The following is a 24,052-nucleotide window of genomic DNA, read 5'->3' as shown; positions in this document are numbered from 1 at the left end:
GGAAGTAAATTTTTAAGGCCTTGCATTAAAAAGTTGTTTTTTTTTTTTTTTTTTGAGACAGGGTCTAACTCTGTTGCCCAGGCTGGAGTATAGTATCTTGATCGTGGCTCACTGCAGCGTGGAAGTGAGCCACCCCCAACCCTGCCCCTCGAGTAGCTGGGACCAAGGCATGTACCCCCACGCCTGGCTAGTTTTTGTATTTTTTTTAGTAGAGACGCGGTTTTACTATGTTGGCCAGGCTGGGTCTCGAACTCCTGACCTCAGGTGATCCACCTGCCTCAGTCTCCCAAAGTGCTGGGATTACAGGCATGAGTTACCCTGCCTGGCTTTTTTTTTTCTTCAAACATTTAAAACATTTTGATATTTCTCAGTGATGTGTCTTGGAGGTGTGTGTGTGTATGTGTGTGTATTTGTGCGTGTGTGTACGTGTGTATGTTTGTGTGTGTATGTTTGTGTGTGTGTATGTATGTGTGTGTGTGCTTTACTCCAACCATTATGCTATGCATTTGATGAAATCTTTTAATCTGGAGAGTCACAGCCTTTAGTTCTAAACATTTCCTCATATTATTCCCTGATAATTACATAGTCACTTTTTCCTTGTTCTCTATTTCTGGATCACTTACTCAGTACACGTGGCCTTCTAGAACAGTCCTCCAGCTTTCTCATCTTCTCTCTCCTATTGTCGATCCTCTTATCTTTCTGTTTCACTTTCTGGAAGGTTTTTCTCAATTTTATCTTCCAACCTGTTGAGAATCTCAGTTTCTGATTTCCAAGAGTTTTTTTCTTATTTTATTTGTGAAGCTTCATTTTTATAACATCCTGTTCTTATTTCGTGTAGGTCATATTTTTGCTTGATCTCTTTGAGGTTTACATTTTTTTAAAAACTCTCTTCTGCTTTTGTTTGTTTTTGTTTGTTTCCACTGTATTTATTATTTCTTTGTTTTAGTCTCTTTTATTTTATTTTATTTATTTATTTCCTGGAGACAAGGTCTACCTATGTTGCCCAGATGGTCTCAAACTCCTGGGCTCAAGGGATCCTCCTGACTCGGCCTCCCAAAGTGCTAGGATGACAGGCACGAGCCACCACACCTGGCCTCTGTCTTTTACTTTACAGGCTCTCCTTAAATATCTGGCAGTCTTTAGGTATCTTTCATATTTAAGAGTCAAGCACTAAAGAGCCAAATGGTTTCCTTCCATACTTGTAAACAGAGTTTACATGCAATTTTCCATCTTGCTTTGCTCCCTTTTTTCATTATAATATTTTTCCAGTGGTGCTCCATACTTTTCATAATTACTGTTTATTATATTCTACCAGTTTCAACAGAGGCATACTATGAAAATCTTTCGCTCACTGTGGACATTTAGGTTGCTTCCAGTATTTTGTTGTTATGAGTGATGTGGTGATCTTTGTATTAAGCATTTTTCTCAGTTTGGAATATGGATGGCCAACACTTTTTCAGGCACTTTGCTGGATTCTTTTTATTTCATTCAGTCTTCATAATATCAAGTAGATAGCAAGGTGTCCATTTCATCTTTGGGGGAACTCACTTTAATGGGAAGAATCGTTTTCCCCATGGTCTCTAAACTGAAAACAGGCCTCTTCATAGGGAACAAAAATGTGGCTAACAGGGCATTTCCCATGACCCCTAAGCTCCCCGAGACCCTTTTGCTAGTGTAGGCTACATAAGCTGAAAATGAGGAGGAAATGTAAGTCAGAGTCTCCATGCGCTCATATGCACATACACAGGCAGGATATTGTTTGAACGTTCATTCCAATTTATGTCCGGGTGCTGAGCTGACAGACCCCTGTGGCAGCATGGACCCGGCATGCCTTAGGACATCAGTCTGGATCAAAGGGTTAAAAAAGAAATAAGGAAGCAGGGTCAGGGTGTGCAAGGCGAAAAGATAGTGTGCTCTGAAAATACAGGGCCTGAGGAACATATATGAGACATCACTGCGGCTAGAACCAGAAAACTGCTTGGTACCGCAGAAACAATTTATGGCACTGGGCGCAGTGGCTCACGCCTGTAATCCCAGCACTTTGGGAGGCCGAGGTGGGCGGATCCCCTGAGGTCAGGAGTTCAAGACCAGCCTGGCCAACATGGTGAAACTCCGTTTCTACCAAAAAACACAAAAATTGGCTGGGCGGGATGGTAAGTGCCTGTAGTCCCAGCTACTTGGGAGGCTGAGGCAGGAGAATGGCTTGAACCTGGGAAGTGGAAGTTGCAGTGAGCTGAGATTGTGCCACTGCACTCCAGCCTAGGTGACAGAGCGAAACTCAGTCTCAATAAAAAATAAAATAAAAAGAAAGAAAGAAAGGGAGAGAAAAAACTTCAGCACTGAGATTTAAGTCCAGATTCTGCCAGTTACTGGCTCTGTAAATCTTGGAGGAATTGCTTGGCTTCTCTGAGGCTCAACACCAACATCTACAATAGAGTGAGGCGAACAGTTTATGTCCACTGGTCCCAGCGAGTTGTGAAATGCACATAGTAAAACGGATTCATTTATTAATTTGTTTGCCTCAACACTTTATGCATGGTAATAAATCAGATTTCTTAGTTCTGAGAAACATAAATAAACTCTGGCTTATTTGAGAAGAGGAATTTATGTAAATGATAGTAGGAACTCACAAAATCCCCGCAGAAGTTTGGAGAACCAAACCCAGAAGGCAAACAGGTGCAAGGGAGGCCAGACAGGGGCCAGGACCGCAGCCCGAAGCCACCCAGGACGCGTGTGGGGAGGACTTCCTGCTGCTGTGCAATGCTGGGGCCACAGCTGCACAGATGCAGCCACGGGCGCTGCTGTCGAGGCTGTCTCTGGAGGCTGGAGGCTGCTGCTGCTTGGCCCGCCTCCCCTCAAGCAGGCTCTCCTCCATCCGGGCTTCTGGTATTACTGGCCTCCAATTCAAAACTATTTGCTAGGCCTGCAACAGGTGCAGAATAGATGTTAACGTATCATGAAAACTACCCAGTTATGAGGGAATTCCATGACCCTTGTCACGTAGGCATCAGAGATACGGATCCTGAGACCCAACTAGGCAAGAAGGTAATTATTGGCGCTTTCACTCCTCTGCTCCCTGCAAGACTTTGAGTAGCCCTGGATACACTCTTGGATGCTTTCTGTGGTCTGGCACAGAGACCACAGAGGGGATGTGTGGCGTGAAGGCGTCATCCAGCATGGGTGGACTAAAACCAGGTTGAAAATGGAAGCCCTGCGAAGGCAGTGACCACCTTATTGTTCTCCTTGGTGCCGTTGCAATGGCTGGCATTCAGCAGACACCCTGTAAACGGCTGAAGTGAATGAAAACTTGGATCCGGTCACTGATGAAGCATCCTGGCCGGAGCAGGAAGGCCTCACAGAGCTGGGCGGGAAGCTGTTGTGCAACTTCAGAAAAGGGAAAAGAAAGATGATAAAATGTGGATATCACGGGAAAAACGGGAAGGAGCAGTTACAAAACCCAAAATGCCTCAGAATATTATGGGTTCAACAGGTTGCTCATGTGACCACCTGCCTATAGACGTGCCCTGCATCCAGTGTGAGGCTAGCAGTCCTTTTTCTTTTGCACTGGGGGTGGGGAGGGGGTTCTGCACCAGGGCAGAAGTGCGATCAGGTCCTCTGATTTTTCAAGGAATTGTCTCTGTCACCCCTACCCCTGGTGTCTACAGCATGGGGATCTTCTTTCAATCAAGATTCGAAAATCTATTCTTTAATTTTAAATGACCTTCTATGGAGCTCCCAACTAAAACAAAACAGAGAAATATTTTCATCACTCATAGCTCAAGTTGTGAGCTTCATCCCTGCCTCAAATCCATGGATATGCAACTGTCCCTCCGTGAAAATGTTTTTCAGGACAAGATTCTAACATGGTAAACACCAAACGGTCCATGAGGAGAGCTGGCCGCCTGCAGAGCATGTGTTTTTGGTAAAACATCCATTTGTGCTGCTGCATCTCCCTTTATCGGTGAGCATTCTCTCGGTTTCAAGGGCTAGGAAATCAAGTCAACCTGCTTAGGCAAAGAGAAGGGTATTGGGCCACATTACCAAATCACAGGAAGGGCTGGGATGCAGCCGAGCCCAGGGAGGAGAGGACCCAGGCCCCAGCACACCGTCGGGGCGCTCTTTCCCCACCCCTCACTTGACTTCTCAGGTTGGATTTCTCAGGTTGGCTTCTGCCACACTGTTGAGGGTTTGCCTGTTGGCTGCTGTGAGACTCCTAGCCTTGGCTCTAGAGGGAAAACGAGGGACTTCCTCTACGTGGCTCGAAAAGCCCCCTAAGAAAGACTCTGATTGGCTCAGCTCCATTCAGTTACCCAACCCTAGGCCAATCACTGTGCCAGGGAGGTGGGGCACAATGATCAGCCCAGCCTAGGTTTGAAGTCCACCCTTGGCCAGAGAGCTGTGCGCGTGCGTGCGTGCGTGAGTGCGTGCGTGCGCGCGTGAGTGCGTGAGTGCGTGCGTGACAGAGAGAGAGAGACAGAAGACAGAGACAGAGAGACAGACAGAAGACAGCAGGGCAGAGAGGTCTGTAATGACGTCAGAGCTCCTGCCTGAACCACGTGATTTGAGTGGGGCCTGGGTGGGGAGATTTCTGGTAATAGGCTGATTTACTCAGCTTCAGGGCTTTTTCCTGTGTTACACTTCCATCATGTTATCCCAGAGGCTTTAGTAGTAAAGTCTCGTTACACTTTTATTTTATTTTGAGACGGTCTCACTCTGTTACCCAGGCTGGAGTATAGTGGCGTGATCATGGCTCACTACAACCTTGACCTCCCAGGCTCAAGTTTGCTAAAGAGGGATAACAAACACTGCTTTACTTTCTTATCAGCCAGTTTGTTGTACTTTCGCCTTCGCGTTGGCCGTCAGGAAGCTCCGTGCACTAATTTTCCTTAGCCTGGGTTTCAGTGACATATTCTCCTTCAACTTTTAATTTCTTAATTCTTGTCTTCTTATTTTCGTTGTTACTGTTTTGTGTTTTATGATACCTCTGCATCTTTTGTATAAGCCTTCTTAAATTCTTTTGGTGAGGCCAACTCCATATAAAGATAAGTCTCCTTTGCTGTGAATGAGTATCATTTAGGCGACCTCTCTGCCCTCTGCCAGCCGTAAAGGCCAGCATTCTTTTATTGTATTTAACTTCTGTGGAAAACTTGAAGGCCACAATAATTACAAGAGTGCTGATATTGCTATGGCTTTAAAATACAATTAAACCAAACTAACAGGCTGCATGGTGGCCCTTTCTGAGGAGACTCTCTGGGATCTGTAGTAAATAATAGACACTCTGCAGGTTTGTGCATAATGATTCAGGTCCAGGGTCAAGTGAGACCTTATTGGATTGAAAAGATTATGTGTCTTGTAGAGTAAGCTCAGCTTTATGGAGGGCTGAGTATCAAGGGTGTTTTGGTGTTGGGGGAATTATGGCAGGGGCAGAGGCCCAGTGGATGATTCCTGGAAGGTGGAATTTTATTGTGTTTTTGTGTACAGTGGGCACAATACAAAAAATAGAACAGAAGAGAACAGAGATTAGGGAAAGTTAGGAAAGTGTCAGGTGACTAGCAGTGTCTTTAAAACTCGGGATAGCAGGCTGGGTTGGCAGATGGTATCTGTCTCATTTGCAGAGAATTCTTAGTAAATGCTATGAAAATCCTCATTCCTCCCATGCTCCTCCAGTGTGCCACCGATGATTAGCAGGCCTTCAGTTAAGAAACACTGTGTAGTATTCTCTCTTTTCTTTTGTTGTTTTTTTTGAGACGGAGTCTCACTTGTTGCCCAGGCTGGAGTGCAGTGGCATGATCTTGGCTCATTGCAACCTCCACCTCTTGGGTTCAAGTGATTCTCCTGCCTCAGCCTCCTGAGTAGCTGGGATTTCAGGCCACCACACCCAGCTAGTTTTTGTATTTTTGGTAGAGATGGGGGTTTTGCCACGTTGGCCAGTCTGATCTTGAACTCCTGACCTCAGGTGATCCGCCCACCTTGGCCTCCCAAAGTGCTGGGATTATAGGTGTGAGCCACCATGCCCGGCCAGTATTCTCTCTCTTAAAGTGAAAATACCTAGAGGTTAAGGAATGCAAAATATTTAAGTTTCAGAACTACCTTGCTGAGTGGACTTAGTGAATGTCGTCCGTTCATCCGTCCGTCTATCCATCCATCCATCCATCCATCCATGTATCCATCCATTTGACACAAATTTACTAAGTGCCTACTCTGTGGCAGACATAGGGTTTACAAAGATGAATGAATTATGGTTCCTGCTTGACCTGGAAGTCACAATCTAGTTAGGGGAGAGAGACAAGTAAATTGATGTTTACCGCACAGGGCGATAAGTGCGATGATTGGTGGCGCTCTGCACAGGGGCTCTGGGAGGTTTGCTATGTGGGAGCTATGGGAGCTTACAGAAGGGCATTAAATCAGACTAGAGGAAGAGCAGTCTGAGAAGCCTTCCTGGCAGAGGTGATATCTGAACAGAGTTTTGAAGGATGAGTAGGCATTGGCCAGAAGTGGCCAGAGGGGACAAAGGAAAAGAGAGGAGCATTCCAGGCAAAGAGAAACACACCTGGGAAGGTGCCACATAGCGTAACTACAGGTAGAAGAGTAGGTTGAAGTAAAGGATATGCGTGGGCCAGTAAGGCTGAGAGATGGGCGTGGTTCGACCAGGAAAGGCTTTGCTGGGTGAGGCTGAGGAGTTTCAAACATATCTTACGGATAGTGGGAAGCCATGGGAGAGTTTTTGTTTCTTTGTTTTGTTTTGTTTTTTGCTCTGTTGTTTAGGCTGGAGTGCAGTGGCACGATCTCGGCTCGCTGCAACCTCTGGCTCCCGGGTTCAAGTGATTCTCCTGCCTCAGCCTCTTGAGTAGCTGGGATTTCAGGCACACACCACCACACCCTGCTAATTTTTGTATTTTTAATAGAGACGTGTTTTTACCATGGTTGCGAACTCCTGATCTTGTGATCTGCCCGTCTCGGCCTCCCCAAAGTGCTGGGATTACAGGCATGAGCCACTGAGCCTGGCCAGAAGAGTCTTTAAGCAGGAAAGAGATGTGATCCAAGATCTCCATGAAAATAATCCTTTGCACTGTGGGTATGGAGGGTCCCTTCAATCTAGGCAGAGCCTCAGGTAAGTTGCAAGAAATTGCAGTGAGAGGAGATGAAGGTTGGAATGAAGGTGTAGGCAGTGTGGTTGGGGAGAAGGCCCCCAGCAACATTCAGAGTCCTTTCTGCCGGCCCTCAGGGCAGCCAGACCACAGAAAGCATCAGGGAGAGGCAGCACTGCCCAGCAGGGAAGGGTGGGGAAGGGAGGTCAGGAGGGCTGGAACATGCCGAGGGCCAGCTCTGAGCCTCAGGACTCTTTCTCTTCTACGAAAGAGAAAGTGGTGTAACCTTATCAACCCTTTGCTTCCCAGGCTATCCCATTTTAGAGCAAAGCTCAGAAACAAAGCAACTCAAATTCTGAACTTGCAATTTTTGAACACCTTGGAGATACACGCCACAGCTATTATTAAAATATGTTCCCCTCTCTTATCCACATCTCTGACAGAGACCACTGCTGGCTTTTAGGGTGACTTCCTTTGATTTTTATTTTTTGTTTTTGTTGTTTTGTGTTTTTTAAGAGTCTTGCTATGTTGCCCAGGCTGGACTTGAACTCCTGGCCTCAAGTGATCCTCCTGGCTTGGCCTCCCAAGTAGCTGGGACTACAGGCATGTGCCACCACACCCAGCTTCTTCCTTTGAATTTAAATAAGTTACCTGGGAGGACCAATTAGAAACGGGGGCTCCTTTCTCAAGGACTGTTGCAGTGGAGATGGGGTTTCAGCATCTCATTTTCAGTAGAGATGGGGTTTCACTGTGTTGGTAAGTGTAGGGGGCACTGGATTTGAGCTCAAGTCAAACCCGACCCGTGTACCCTGTGTGTAGCCCAACTGTGGCAGCTTCTCCTTCCCGTCTAGACTCATAACTGCTCCCCATCCCTAGCTGGAGGAGCTCCTGACTTCCTTCCCTTTCCCTTTGGATTCTGTGTCATGAAAGCCCAAGGGACAGACCTGGCAGTCCAGATTCCTCTGTGGCGGCTGGCAGAGGCAGCAGCCTAGAACACAATACCATCATCTTTGCCCTGTCACAAGGGATGACTTTTATGACCGGAGGAGCCTTAGCATTTGAAAACCTTGGGGTTAAGATTGGGACCAGTGCCAACTTGCAAGTTTCTGAGTGGTTAGAACCAGGGAATGCTCAGAAAAAAACCCTTAAGCAGAGGCTGATCCGTAACTTCTGGACAGTGACATAGGGAAGCTGCAGAGTCCGGGAGGTGGGCCTGGAAAGTGTTTGGGAAAAGGGGGTGATGTGGAGCCTCTGGTCTTGAACTCTTGACCTCAAGTGATCCACCTGTCTTGGCCTCTCCAAGTGCTGGGATTACAGGCGTGAGCCACCATGCCCGGCTGAGAGTACCTAACACTTTCTTTTCCTGACCACTTTTAATTAATCTTTGGCATTTGGGCCCATTCGCTGGTCAGGGTTTCTTTTGTCCAATCATATCCCGCTACCCTGCAAGTGGCAGACGTTTAGTTATAACTGGTCCAAGCATAAGGGGGAAAAGAATAATGTATTTGCTCATGGAATTAAAAAAAAAAAAAAGTCGAGGAGTAATGGTTCTAGGTATAGTTGGGTCCTTGTGCCCAAATGAATGTTACCATGACTCAGTTTCTCTCTCCTTCTTAGTTCTTCTTTCTTCTGTGTAAGTTTCTCTCTTAGGGAATGTCTTCACACGTGGGGCCAGCATGTCCAAACTTTCATTTCCACCAGCCCAGCAATTCTAGTGGGAAGACAGCTTCTCTTTCTCAGTAATTCCAAGGAAAGTTCTGGAATTGGCTTCTTCCTATTCCCATCCCTGAACCAATCACTGTGGCTTGGGGGATGTAATACATGACTTGGACGATGCTCAGCACTGGTCTAAGAGGTGGGGCTGGCTTCGCCCATATCTCTCGGCCTGATATTGGAGGAGGGGTGGTTCCCGGTGGAAGATCTGGGCATTCCCACTAAAAGAGGCAGGAGTAAGTCAGGCAGACGAAACAAAAACCGTTCATTATGTCTTTGCGACTGTGTCGTCACTGAAGCCTGACCACAGGTATTTGTTGTAATTGATGATCTCGCAGGATGGAACAAGCCCTTCTTTCTGTCATCAACTTGGATGGTGGAGTTTCATGGCATGCTGAGACATCAGCAATGGCCCAGTGGGACTTAGAGGGATTCTGCTTGCCTGGGAATGTGGCCAGAGTTTTCATCTCCACACGGGCTGTGGGCAGTGTCCTTGAGGAGTGGTGAACTAGGGCAGGAAGCTTGGTGGAAGGGAGTTCTTTTGAGGCCTGCTGATGCTTAGAGTCAGGAGGGGGCAGCTCTGGGGTTCTGGCTCCTCTGTCAATTTGCAGCAAAGCTGGCAAACGGAATGGGATTGCCACCCGATTTGGGAGGCAGCCCTAGGCCTTGTGGAATTCTAGGAAGACTGCGTCTCAGAAGATGAAATGAAGGCTCCATGGTGAGGGAGGACTTTCCAGGGACATATCTGTCCCAGCACTGTGGCCGATCATTTCCATGACCTTGATCTTCATTCAGTCTCCTTCTCAGGAGGAGGACTGTGTTGGGAAGTAGGGGTGACCTCTTTCTAGGGCAGAGGTTCTCAGAGTTTGTTTTGCAAAGGAATTATGGGTTGGAGCCAGGGACGCCTAATTAAATATGTACCTCCAGCCCCCCTGCTAGGGAATTGTCTTCAGCAAGTCTAAGGTAGGTGGGGTACAGGATTCTGCGTTCTGAATAAGCACCCAGAGGTTCTGATGAGGCTGGTTCAGGGAATACCCTTTGAGATCCACCTCTTGAGGCTGGAGTATCTGAGGCGAAGGATGTAAGCCGGACTCCAGTATTGAGACAGGGTCCATGTGATAAAACTGAGGGGACTGCTTGAGCTCAGAAACAGGGCAGAGCTAATGTTTATGTGCTTCCCTTGGTTAGTACTGGCCCAGGCTTTGGTGCCTTGGACTAAGAGGTGCTGAGGACCATAGAGAGAGATGCCATGTTGTGCTAGGTCACACTTGCATCTGCTGACTCCCTGCTTTCTCTGCAGTGGAACCCCCTTTGATTGACTTCATTGTGTTTATATCCAATAATCCTTTCTTAACAATAGCGTTCATTGTGTAGTACATGCTGACTTGTTTAAAAAATGTTTAGACTGATTGTATACATATGGACAGTGCATCCTTAAGTAGAATTTAACACATTTTGCAACTGCTAAAGCCACCCCAACACAGAATATCTCAGTGGAGTTAGTTCCTGGTGTAAATGCGGATGGTGAAGGAATAAGAGGAAGGACAGGACGGGGGCAGACGGGTGGAGCCGGTGTGGGAGTGAGACAGTGGGGGTGATGGGCTGGGTATTTGTCTATAGGGTTGTGATTAGCGTTACAGGAGGCAGGGAGTTCAGAGGCGTGGAGTTCTAGGGAAAGGGTCAGCCACAAGGGAGTCGGGCTGGGTGAAATATTCTCAGTTGGTGAAGTTTAGGGACTACAGGAGCTTGTAGAACTCATCGAAGTAGTGCAGGTAAGTCGAATGCTCGAGTGTCCTCTCGAAGCCCTAGGCCCTAGACTCAGGGGTGTGATAGGCGTTCCCTAGTCGGGGTGGAGGGCCTCATCCTCCAGGGATGTTTGATAATTCTTGGAGGCACAGATTCTTAACAAAAGCAAGTGCGAAGGGTCTAGGAAGGACAAGTTGATTGATCGATTCATTCATTCACTCACTCTCTCCAGGGACCATCCCTCCTTGGTGGTGGGCACTGCTCCAGCCCCTAGATACAGTGCTGGGCATGGTACACCCTCACTCAGCTGGCATTCTAGTAGGGTGACAATACTTAACAGATAGATATGTAATATAATTTTAGGATGTGCAGAGCCATGAAGAAAAATAAAGGAAGTGAAGAGGTGAGGGAGTGGCAATTTCAGATTCGGGGGAGCGTCGGGGAGAGCCTCTCTGAGAAGGTGATGGTTGACAGAGACCTGAGGGGCGGAGGCAGCCCCGTGGACACTGGAGAGGCGGGCAGCCAGGCCTGACTTCATGCTGGGAGATTGTTGGGCCTGTGGATATTTCATGACTGCGTGGGAGACAAGCTCACTGGCTCAGGCTCTATTTTGGGGTCAGCACTGACTCACCACCCAAGTGCTGGGCAGCTGGTACACGGCTGTGAGCTTGTTTCTGCTGCAAAACGAGGATCCTCCTAGCTACCGCTGTTTTACAAGAATCTCATGAGAATCGGTCAGTGTCTTTCTAGAAAGTGTTTTTATTACACAGTATCTTGCATGTATGCCACGGGGTAAATTGTTAGCAACCAATCCAGCTGTCTTCTCAGAGAGCCAAGTTTGGGCTGGTCTACTGAGCGCTGACACTGAGTTGACCCCCCAGAAAAGCCCTTGAACGCCTGCTGATTTTTGTTGGGGTTACTACTTGCGGGGGTCTGTCCTGCAGACTTTGACTTAGTAGGAGTACTTCTACTAAAAGAGGCAGGAGTAAGTCGGGCAGACGAAACAAAAACCGTCCATTGTGTCTTTGCGACTGTGTCGTCACTGAAGCCTGACCACAGGTATTTGTTGTAGTTGATGTTCTAGCTCGTCTGATCTCGCGGGACGGAACAAGCCCTTCTCTCTGTCATCCACTTGGATGGTGGAGTTTCATGGCATGCTGAGACATCAGCAATGGTCTGGGGGGACTTAGAGGGATTCCGCTTGCCTGGGAACAGAGTTTTCATCTCCACACGGGCTGTGGGCAGTGTTCTTGAGGAGTACACTGACACACAGATATGATGTTTTGCTAGTTTGGCTGAGGGACTGGGTGGTTTACAGACTCATTGGAGAGTGCTGTACACAGCTGCAACTGCCAGCCTTCCTTAGGTAGTGAGACTTGCACTTTGGGAGGCCGAGGAAGGAGGATCTCCTGAATCCCAGCATTCAACACCAGCCTGGGCAACAGAGTGAGACCTTGTCTCTACAAAACTTAAAGAAAAAAATTATCTGGGTGTGGGTATCTACAGTCCTAGCTACTGGGGAGCCTGAGGCAAGAGGGTCGCTGGAGCCCAAAAAGAGAAAGAAAGAGAGAGAGAGAGAGAAAGGAAGGAAGGAAGGAAAGAAAGAAGGAAGGAAGATAGGAAGGAAGGAAGGAAAGAGAGAGAGAAGAACGGAGGGAGGGAAGGAAGAAGGAAGGAAGGAAGGAAGGAACAGATTATTGATTTCCAGAGCCCATAAAAAATAAGAAAGAAAGAGAGAAACTGATTGTTGATTTTCAGAGATAAATAGGAGGTGTGGGATAGAGAGGAGGAGCACGACTGAGGGGTGTAATACCCTCGGTGTTGAGACGGAAGTCCTAGTGTTGGAAATCAATCACCAGAGCTTCACCCGAGCCTTCACATTTCAAAGACTTGGCTGGGAGTTAATGGCTCCCTAAGGTACATGTTCATGTGTCTGTAGCTCAGAAAGTCCAGTGACAAATGTTTGGAGACCTTCCCTAGCTGTGCGGCTACTGCCTCAATTAGTACATTTTCTGACAAAAGGCTTCCACATTGACACAGCCTCCCAGCTCTTTTTGGGTTCATTTGACACTTGACTCCAGTGGCGCCCGTCACCTACAAACAAAAGTGAGAACACGTCTGTTAAAAACGTTCTCTGCGAGTCCTGCCTTTGCTCCTCAATCTTCAGAGGCTCGCCCTTGCTCACTGAGTAAAAACCTAACTCCCTCTCCAGTGCCCTCCACGAGCAGGGTCCAGCTTACCTTGCCAGACCATCTTCTCATCACTCTGTCTCTTACCTCCTGAGCTCCAACCCATTCACATATCTGCTAGTTTCTCTACGTGTTGAAATGGAAGTCCTAGTGTTAGAAATTCCATCACCAGGGACCTTCGCCGACTTTCAGTGACTTGGCTGGGCGATAACGGCTCCCTAAGGCACCTGTCAGATACGCATATCTGCTAGTTTCTCTCCTGTCCGATGCTCTTGCACCTTTATGGCTTTACTCACTGTGCTTTTTACCTAGACATCCTACCCACAGTCTTCACATTTCAGAATTTTCCTTCTCTGTGAGCAGCCACTCCTGGCCTCCACCGCACTTTGTAGCTCTCTAAGGCCCTCGTAGACTGTTATTTGGGCATCAATGCCCTTGCTGGGTTGTGAACTGTGAGGGTCTGGGGTGGGTAGAGACTGCCGGTATTAGTCAGCTTGGGCTGCCATAACAAAAACCTTAGAGTGTGTGGCTTAAACAGCAGAAATGTTTATTTCCTCACAGTTCTGTGGAGTCTGGAAGTCTAGCATGAAGTTGCTAGCATGATCTGGTTTCTGATGAGGGCTTCCTTCCTGGCTTGCAGACGACCATTTTCTCACTGTGTCCTCATATGGCCTTTTCTCGGTGCGTGAGCAGGCATGGTGGGGTGCGTGTGGAACCTCTCTCTTCCTATGAGGACACTAAGCCTTTCAAATTGAGACCTACCCTTATGCTCTCATTTCCCTTTAATTACCTCCTAAAGATCCTATCTCCGAATACAGTCACATTAGGGGTTAGGGCTTCAACATATGAATTTTGTGGGGGACATAATTCAACCCATGGCATTCTGTACTTGGCCCCCAAATTCATATCCCTCTTATATGCAAAATACATTCATTACATCCCAGCAGCTTCCCAAGTCTTAATTTATCCCAGCATCAACTCTGAAGTCCAAATCCTTGTCTAAATATCATCTAGATCAGATTGGGTGAGACTTGAAGTACAATTCATCCTGAAGCAAAACTCCTCACCAGCTGTGAATCTGTGGAACAAGACAAGTTATATGCTTCTAAGATACAGTAACGGGGAAGTGTGGGATAGACATTCCCGTTCCAAAAGGGAGAAATGTGAAAGAAGGAAGAAGTGATGTGTCCCAAGAAAGCCCGGAACCTGGGAGATAAAGTCCGGTAGAGTTCAAGGCTTCAGAATAACCCTTTGTGGTTTGTCCTCCCTTCCGGCCCTCTGAGGTGGCCATGTCACCTCCATGGCTATAGGTGTGAGTCCTCCCGACAACCCCTCCCCCGACTCCCAGGCATCGCATGGAGGCTATCTGGCTTCTTGAACTGAGGCAGTGGCCCTGATTATTTCTGAATCACCCTTACGGTAATTTTTTCCTCTTAAAGAATAGTGCGGGCCGGGCGTGGTGGCTCATGCCTGTAATCCCAGCTCTTTGGGAGGCTGAGGTGGGTGGATTACTGGACATCAGGAGTTCGAGACCAGCCTGGCCAACATAGCGAAACCCCATCTCTACTAAAAATGTAAAAATTAGCCAGGTGTGCTGGCAGGCGCCTATAATCCCAGCTACTCTGGAGGCTGAGGAAGGAAAATCGCTTGAACTTGAGAGGCAGAGGTTGCAGGGAGCTGAGATGGCGCCACTGTCTCCAGCCTGGGCGACAGAGTGAGACTCTGTCTCAAAAAATAAAAATAGTGCATGTTCACAGCTGAGTACCTCATTGTTTTGTGAGATCCAAGAAGCCTGACAGCCTTCCTTCAATTGTCCTGTCTCTTCCCCTTCAGTTCAGACTGGCAGCGTTTCTTTCTGCTCCTGTAATTCCATAAGCGTTTTATTAAGTGATGGTCCAGCCACGTTTCCAGTGTTCACGTCAGAACATGCTTCCTCGTGTTTCTCAGTGTGGATAGGCTGAGAATTTTCCAACTCTTTAATTTTTGGTTCCCTTTTGCCTGAACATTCTTCTTCTAATTCATCCCTCTCCCAGAAGGAAAGAAGCTGCTTTTTCCACGTTTGCTCAGAAGTATCCTCAGCTAAATATCCAGTTTCATTGTTTGCAAGTCCCACCTCTTGCAACACAGCAGAGCACAGTTTAGTCCAGACTTTGCCACTTTATAACAAGGATCAGTTTTCCTCCAGTGTCCAATACATGTTCCTCATTTCCATTTGAGACCTCACCAGAATGACCTTTAATGCCCATATTTCTGCCAACATTCTATTCACGGCAATCTAGACTTTTTCTAGCATTCAACTCAAAAGCTTCTCTAACCTCTACCCAATACTCAGGTCCAAAGCCGTTTTCACATTTTGTAGGTATTTGTGACAGCAGCACCCCACTTCTCAGGACCAAAATGTGCCTTATTCAGCTTGGGTTGCTGTAGCAAAACACCACAGACTGGATGGATTCGCCATGTTTACATTTATTTTCTCACGGTTCTGGATGCCGAAGGTCCGAGATTGGGGTGCTAGCATGGGCGGGCGCTAGGGAAGTCCCCTTCCTGGCTTGCAGATGGCCCCCTCCTCGCTGAGTCCTCACATGGGGCGGAGCGGTCATGGATGCTGAAGGTCCGAGATTGGGGTGCTAGCATGGGCGGGCGCTAGGGAAGTCCCCTTCCTGGCTTGCAGATGGCCCCCTCCTCGCTGAGTCCTCACATGGGGCAGAGCGGTCATGCAGGAGAATTCTAGTCTCTTCCTCTCCTTATAAAAACATCAATCCCATCCGATTAGGACCTCAACCCTATGACCTCATTTTTCTTAATTACCTCTAAAACGCCTATTTCCAAATAGAGTCACACTGGGGCATTGGGGGTTAGAGTTTCTTGTCTTTTTTTTTTTTTTTTTTTTTTTTTTTGAGACACGGTCTTGCCCTGTTGCCCAAGCTAGAGTGCAGTGGCCGAATCTCAGCTCACTGCAACCTCTGCCTCCCGGGTTCAAGCCATTAGCCACACCTGGCTCATTTTTGTATTGTAGAGATAGAGTTTCACCATGTTGGCCAGGCTGGTCTTGAACTCCTGACTTCAACTGACCCACCCACATCGGCCTCCCAAAGTGCTGGGATGACAGGCATGAGCCACCACACCCAGCCCTAGAGTTTCAACATACAAATTTGTGGGGCACACAGTTTAGTCCAGAGTACTGTCTAGAGGAAGATTTAAATCTCTTCCAGCACTACCCAGATGGGCGCTCTGCAAATGCGTGGTCAACTGAAAGACGTGGAATTACAGAGCCTCCAAGGAGTTGTTTTTATAAGCTCTGCTGCCCCAGCTTATGAGATTGCTGAGGTCTCACAGCCACTGGGAGGGCATGCAGGAGTGAACAGGATTTTATGGGAGTGGGACTAAAGGAGCTGTCTCAGCTGTATCTGTTAAAGACCGGCCTCATGGGGTGAGAATGTCATGAGGCTATTGTTCAGCCCATCTAATTTTTAATGCTAAGAACAATAATAATTATTCTGAGCATTTGGGTTTGTTAAAATACACATACATACACACACAGAGTGAGGATTGTGAATTGTGTAACTGGCCATATTGTCTCTGATGCACTTGGTCAACCCACCTATAATGACAGTGTAGCAGCCATGTGGCGGGCATTGCTAGCCTCATTCATAGATTACCTTCATGTTCCCACTCATGTTTTTCTGTCTTTTCCCTACTTACTTTTTTTTGAGATGGAGTTTTGCTCTGTCATCTAGGTTGGAGTGCAGTGGTACAATCTTGGCTCACTGTAACCTGTGCCTCCTAAGTTTAAGCGATTCTCCTGCCTCAGTCTCCCAAGTAATTGGAATTACAGGAGCGCGCCACCACACCTGGCTAATTTGTTCTATTTTTAGTAGAGACGGGGTTTCACCATGTTGGCCAGGCTGGTCTTGAACTCCTGACCTCAAGTGATCCTCCCAAAGTGCTGGGATTACAGGCATGAGCTCCCATGCCTGGCGCCCCACCTACTTTTAATTCATGCATTCTTGCTGTATTTTGGGTGCCATTCAGGTTTCCAGAATTCCAGAAATCTTTTCAGAGCATGGTTAGGTTCTATACACTTTAGCAACATTTTGTTCTGACACGGAATCTCACGCTGTCGCCCAGACTGGAGTGCAGTGGCATGATCTCAGCTCACTGCAACTCCCGCTTCCTGGGTTCAAGCGATTCTCCTGCCTTAGCCTCCCGAGTAGCTGGGATTACAGGCGTGTGCCACCATGCCCAGCTAATTTTTGTATTTTTAGTAGAGACAGGGTTTCACTATGTTGATCAGGCTGGTCTCGGACTCCTGACCTGGTGATCCGCCCGCCTTGGCCTCCCAAAGTGCTGGGATTACAGGCATGAGCCACCATGCCCAGCCTACATACACTTTAAAAATAAATAAAATTGCTCACGCATTCCCTGGGAAGGGCCAACAGTTTAAATGTCAAAGTCGAAGAGGTATGATAAATTCACGTCTGAGCCTGGTGTGGGGTTAAAAAAAAAAATCTCTCTGTCTCTCTTTTTTTAACTTTGGTTTTAAGTTCAGGGTATATAGGCAGGTTTGTTATAAAGGTAAACATGTCGTGGGGAGTTGTACAGATTATTTCATCACCCAGGTACTAAGCCTAGTACTCATTATTTTTCCTGATCCTCTACCTCCTCCCACCCTCCACCCTCTGATAGGACTCACTGCGTCCTGTTGCCCTCTGTGTGTCCACTTGTGCTCATCATTTAGCTCCTATTTATAAGTGAGAACATGAGGTATTTGGTTTTCTGCTCTTGGGTTAGTTTGCTAAGGATAACGGCCCCCATCTCCTTCCATATCCTTGCAAAGGAATGATCTTCTTTATGGCTACATAGTATTCCACGTACTCTATCTCTACAGTTCTTCTTTATGGCTGCATAGTATTCCATGGTGTTTTCTTTATCCAGTCTACCACCAGTGGACATTTGGGTTGATTCCATGTCTTTGCTATTGTGAATAGTGCTGCAGTGAACATACACGTGCATGTGTCTTTATGGAAGAATGACTTATAGTCATTTGGGTCCTAATCCTTACAATAAACTTAAAAAATAGCTATTAAAATCCCCATTCCAGATAAGAGAACTGAAGGTCATGGAGATTGAATAACCTGTCCAACTCTGGGGTTGGTGGAGCTGGTGTTCAAATCGTGGTCCATCGGATGCTGTAATAGAACTTACATCCTGTTTCCCTGCTTCCATGATGGAGGCTAAGTATGTGGAAGTCCAGTCCTGGGGAGGGAGCAGGTGAGACAGAGTCCTGGAATGAGGGAATTCAGGGCTCCCACATGCATCTGGGAACTGCAGACATGAGGTTCAGCGTCTGGGGTGAGAGGCAGCTGCAGGGCCACTGGCACTTCTGGCAGGTATCTGGGCCTCAGCTGGCCAGGCCAGGATGCGGGGCCAGGCTCCAGGCCAGAAGACAGCTACTGTGAGAGTCAGAAGCCCTGTTTGGGCGCTGGGGGAGGAAGAAAAGATGAAGCCTGGGGATCCTACAATGCCCTCACATGAATCACCTGCACTTTGAGCCAATAAAAGCCAATAAAAGCCAATAAAATAGATCTGGGACTGACTTCGGGGATCACAGTCGGGCATGGAATTACGTTCAACTTGGTGAGTTCTGATGGAATGTCTGACGTGTAGGGGGTGCTGGGGAACAGAGAGCCACCGGCCCAGGACCTGACCTTGGGAAACTCCCTGTTCCCTGAGGGCCGAGGAATCTGAAATGGGATCTCTTCAGGCCTGGAACCTCGGGTTCCGGTAGGATTCACATTCACACATTTCTCTTCCAGGGCCATGTTCTGCAATGATTTAAAGGAAAAGTATGAGAAGAGGATCATTATTAAGGGGGTTGATGCCGAGACCATGCACACTCTCCTGGACTACACGTACACCAGCAAGGCGCTGATCACCAAGCAGAACGTCCAGCGGGTCCTGGAGGCTGCTAACCTCTTCCAGGTGTGTGAACAAACTGGCTCAGTGTTCTTCTGTGAAGCAGGTGAACGCAGTAGTTCTCCAGAAGCCAGGCCTGTGCCTGGGACAGGGACACACACACACATACACACACACCTGTACACACACACACACCTGCTAGCTGGGCTTGTGCTTACTTGAAAGCTAGAAGATGCTCATTTGGACATTTCCTGAGAGGTGGTGAGATGGGGCACTGACTCCTCAGTAAGATGAAGCCAGGGGAGCTTGGTGCCCAGAACCTACACCAGGGCCCTGACTCTAAAAACAATGACTACAATGCGCAGAAGCTTAACTGGGGCCGGTGGCTGCAGCCAGCACTTCCACACACAACTTCTAATTCACAGCACAGTCTGGGGAGGTGATTAGTTTCCCCATTTTACAAGTGGGGAAAGGAAGGCGCATAGAGAAGAATTGGCAAGGCTGTGACATGAATCCTGGGCTTGCTGAGTGCAGGGTCCACATGCTGGCTGCCATACTACGCAGCCTCCTAGGCAGCAGGATCAAGGTCCTGGGGGAGGCAGGACCTTGCGTGGCCAGCACTTGGTGGTGGCTGTGAAAGAAGGTCATTGAGAAGTAAGGGTGTCATAGAAGGTGAGGGAGAGACCCGTAGGATTAAGGTTTGTTTTACAATCACGTGTATTGCTTCCATTCAACAATGTTCGCTCCAATCTGATTATAATTAGATATGGCTTCATAAAAGACCCATAGATTATGTCAGTTGCACCCGCAGTTATCACAGGGATCCCGTCCCAAGTTACCATGTTTGTTTAGGTCTGAGATTATACCACTGAACCTGATTCCACTGGATGAAGGCAGAGATTGTTGCATTGCCTGGATGTTGAGACTTATGCAAATCAGGATCCAGGGATAGGCCAGGTCATTCCCAGAGACCAGGGCACACATCAGATCTGGTCCATGGTTTGGGATCTGGGGAGGTAGTGTCCACTTGGGTCATCAACAGGTTTGGGAGTTGAGGGGAGTGGAAAGTCAGTCTGGAAAGGTAGGGAATGAGGGATCCAGGGTCTAAGAACATTGGCCATGGGGTTAGCTTTGTTGAGGCTGGAGTCAGGGCAGGATTTATGAAGTCTGGCAAAGAAGGAAGAGTGGACAGAGGAAGGAAAATCAACTGTGAACAAGCTCTGATGCATTCTGAGTGAGGGGTTGCTGCAATTTTAGTCAATTTCATGGACTTGATTTTCCCCAGGACATCTTAAAGATACAGAGCAAGTATCTCTGTAAACACCCACACACCGATGCCCTGTCTTTTCTCTGTCCTCACCTGCTTACACCCTCAGCCTCATCGACTGGCAGGAAAACATTCCTTATTACGTGAAGAAGGGACTCACTCAGCAAGTTCATGTCAGCAGCATCCTCTCGGCCCCTCCTTAGACTGCCACTACTCCAACAGTCTAACTTCAGGGAAAGCCTTTCCATGGCAGAGGGTATGGGTTTTTTTTCCTCCTAAACTTTCTAGAAAAGGCAAATATCCCTGCTCTTAACTGCCTCCCTGAAAAAGGCTCATGCCTGGAGCGGAATCACCCCATTCACCATTGTTTAGTGAAGCCACAGCTGCCATTGATATTTTCACGCTAATCTTTGCTGGGGCCCAGAGAGGGTTGCTAACTTGTTAAAAGAGAAGACGTAGCACTGACAATAATGATAGTAATCGCACTTCTTTACGTAAGGTTTTAACACCAAAGTAGATGCTCAGTGAATACAAATTTTATTCAGCGCTTATCCACATGCCTTGAGTAACAGAGCTGGGACTAGTAGCCAAGTCTCTTGATTTTCCCACTAGCTGAAAGCAAGTCTTATACAATAAGCTAAGGAGAAGCGCTTTGGTTTTCAAAATCCAGTTTTTAGTGTTTTTAATTGGAACAGCATTACAAACTTACTACAGAAAAATTAGAAACCCATACAAGTAAAAAGACGTAAAAATTACCTACAGTTCCTTCCTGTCCACATAGACAATACGGCAGCTTCCTTGGTGTATACACTTACGGGTCCTCTCCTGTGCACCGACACGGACAGAGGCAGCTGGGAGGGTGGTTACTGACACAGCTTTGGGCTCAGCCCGCCTAGATTTAAATCCCAGCTCCACCACTCGTGGTGAACTTCGCAAAAGTTTCATAATTTCTTTGTGCTCCAGTTTCCTTTTTGGTAATCGAGGATTAAAATAGAGCCCATTATACAGAATTGTTGTAATACTTACGGAACGTTTAAACAATGCTTGGTACGTGATAAATGCTATATCAATGTTTATAATATTGCCTATTACATATCCTTTAGGAAAATAGTGTCCCATTAGATACACTGTTTTTTTGTTTCGTTGTTTCATTTTGAGACAAAGTTTCTCTCTTGTCGTCCAGCCTGGAGTGCAGTGGCACAATCTCAGCTCACTGCAACCTCCACCTTCTGGGTTCAAGCCATTCTCCTGGCTCAGCCTCCCGAGTATCTGGGATTCCAGGTGTGTGCCACCATGCCCGGCTAATTTTTGTATTTTTAGTAGAGATGGGGTTTCACCATGTTGGCCAAGCTGGTCTCGAACTCCTGACCTCAGGTGATCCACCTGCCTCAACCTCCCAAAGTGCTGGGATTACAGGAGTGAGCCACCCACCCAGCCTGGATACACTGTTTTAATCTATTTATTTTACCTACATTGTAATCACTTCTCATGCTAGATGCATTTCTGTAATGACATAATAGCTTAATGGAATTCAATAATATAATAATTGAGTAAATCAATTTCTGTGGCTGAAAGTTTAGGTTGTTTTCATTTACTTGACTATTTAAAACAATGTTTTTATAACATCTTTTTACTTTTATTTTATATGAATGAGATAAATGTCCTAATAGAAATAAAATGAACTAAGGACATGAACAGGTAATTTACAAAAGAGGAAGACCAGATGGTACATCAATATATTTTTAAGTGCCAAATGTCATTAGTAATCCAAAAGGCACATTGAGTCAACAATAAAATAACATTTGTGTATTACTTTGGCCCAGAGTGCGTACAATATAATGTGCAGTGTTTGCAAAGGTGAAGGAAAATAGAGACTTCCATTCTTTGCTGGTAGAAGTATACATGGAAATCTCTTCCTGGAAGTCGCCTTGGAAATAGATGCTAAAAACTTTTAAAATGTACATGCTAAATAAATAAGTACAAATATTCAAAGTTGTTCATATATAAGCTTTGTAGTGGGTTGGACTGTGTCCTCTAGAAAGGCACATCCACGTCCCAACCCTGATTGCGGTGAGTGTGACCTTACTTGGAAATAGGGGCTTTGCAGATGTAACTGAGTTAAGGACCTCGAGATGAGTGCCTATTGGATTTAGGGTGAGTCCCGAGTCCAGTGAGTGGTGTCCTTATAAAAGAAAGGAGGGGAGATTTGACACAGAGACACAGAAAGAAGGCCATAGTTGCCAGGCTTACGTTAATGTGTTAATGACAGTCCTAGGAGACTAATACAAGCTTAAAAAGTCAACTGTAGCTAAAAGCTTTAAAACAATCTTTGTTCCCGTGCCCTCTTCCAGTTCACTCTTCTGGGGCAATTAATTTCTCTTGTGTTTGGTATTTCTTTTATGTACTTCTGTAGTTCTGAATGACCTGTGTACACTGCTGTCTCCTGATGCCTGATTCCCCTTCGTCCCCCTCCCTCTGGACTGGCTGCCCTCCGGGTCCCTTGCCAGCTGTCACCCTGGCTCTTTCCTTTGCTGCTATCCTGGCAGTTCCTTTTACCTATTTTGTATGTAAATTTTCTGTTCCTGGATCCCATGTGCAGTGGACAGTATATTTGTATTCCCCTACAATTCACACTAGAATCCTAACTCTGAATGTGATGGTACTAGGAGATGAGGCCTTTGGGAGGTAATTAGGTCAAGGGCATGGAGTCTTTGTTAATAGGATTATTGCCCCTATAAAAGAGGCCCGGGTGATCTCTGTAGCCTTCTTCTGCCATATGAGAATACAGCAAAAAGTTGACAACCTGCAACCTGAAAGATGCCCCTCACCAGAACCTGACCATTCTGGCACCCTGGATCTCCAGCTTCCAGAACTGTGAGAAACAGATTTCCATCATTTATTACCCTGTTAGTCAATGGTAATCTGCCGTAGCAGCCTAAACTAAGTCACCGTGTCTTCTTTCCTGTACATTCCTTCATTTTAGTCAATCATAACCTTTAACAGCTTACCATAAAAGATTATGTGGGAGATGAATTTTTGGAGACGTTTATGTCTAAAAATGTCTTTTTTTCTACCTTTATACTTGATTGACAGTTTGAGTATAAACTTTAAGGTTGAGGCTGGGCATGGTGGCTCATGCCTGTAATCCCAGCACTTTTGGAGATTGAGGTGGGCAGATCATCTGAGGTCAGGAGTTTGATCAGTCTGGCCAACATGGTGAAACTCTGTCTCTACTAAAAATACAAAAAATAGCCGGACGTGGTGGCAGGTGCCTGTAATCCCAGCTATTCGGGAGGCTGAGACAGGAGAATCACTTGAACCCTGGAGGCAGAGTTTGTAGTGAGCTGAGATTGTGCCATTGCAGTCCATGCTGGGCAACAAGAGCGAAACTGTCTCATATAAATAAATAAATAAAATGTAAGTTTGAAAATATTTTTCTTTGGGCATTTTGAAGGCATTGCTTCATATTACCTGTTGCATATCTTATAAGAACGGGTTCCTATTGGATACTTGGTTTTTAACCTGTTTATTTCCACCTGTACTGTATTATAATCTTTTAAAATGTTCATTGATGCATTTCCACAATGGCACTTACAATAGTCGTGGTTTTTTCCCCATTCATGGTGTTCAACACAATAGGTTATTGCAATTTGGAGACTCATGTCTTTCAATTCTGGGAAATTTTCTTGTATTATCTCTGATTCCTTCATTTTACTCTTTATTATCTCATCTGGAGCTATTATTAGTTAGGTGGTGAACCTCCTGGACTTATTTTTATTTTTTTGTATCTTCTGTCTCCTATTGACCTCTCTAGCTTTTCTGTTTTATTTTCTAGGTGATTTCCTCAACTTTGTCTTTAAACTTTTCTGTGAATTGTTCATTTCTGCCACCATAGCCTTAGCTTCTAAGAGTCTGTTATTTTATTAGGCTCCTACTCCTGCTTCTCATTTTGTTTTCTTTGAGGATATGATATTTGAAGTTTCTGTCTGCTCTCACTCTTCCCTTTGCGTTTATTTACTCTGTTTGTTTGCTTAGGTCTCCAACTTCCAACTCAGAGCATGGATCAGTGTCCTGAGGTTGCTGTAACAAATCAGCACAAAGCGGGTGGCTTCAAACAACACGGGCTTATTCAT

General features: G+C 46.4%; 1 protein-coding gene across 4 annotated transcripts in view; it reads left to right on the top strand.

The window, feature by feature from the left end:
• The window catches only part of KLHL6 (kelch like family member 6), a 59,742-nt gene that overhangs the window by 4,394 nt on the left and 31,296 nt on the right, over positions 1–24,052 (top strand). For 3 of the 4 annotated variants that reach the window (XM_012457088.2, XM_064366856.1, XM_012457110.3), the window contains exon 2: positions 18,553–18,718. In XM_012457088.2, coding sequence (XP_012312511.2) covers positions 18,553–18,718 — 166 coding nt within the window. Of the gene's footprint in view, positions 1–3,849; positions 3,962–18,552; positions 18,719–24,052 lie in introns of all 4 variants that reach the window. The other variant, XM_012457104.3, reaches the window with a different exon arrangement.

Source organism: Aotus nancymaae, unplaced genomic scaffold (assembly GCF_030222135.1).
Source record: "Aotus nancymaae isolate 86718 unplaced genomic scaffold, 86718_ANA_hifiasm-v0.15.2.pri h1tg000067l, whole genome shotgun sequence".
Lineage (NCBI taxonomy): Eukaryota > Metazoa > Chordata > Mammalia > Primates > Aotidae > Aotus > Aotus nancymaae.
This window is presented reverse-complemented; position numbering and strand designations above follow the sequence as displayed.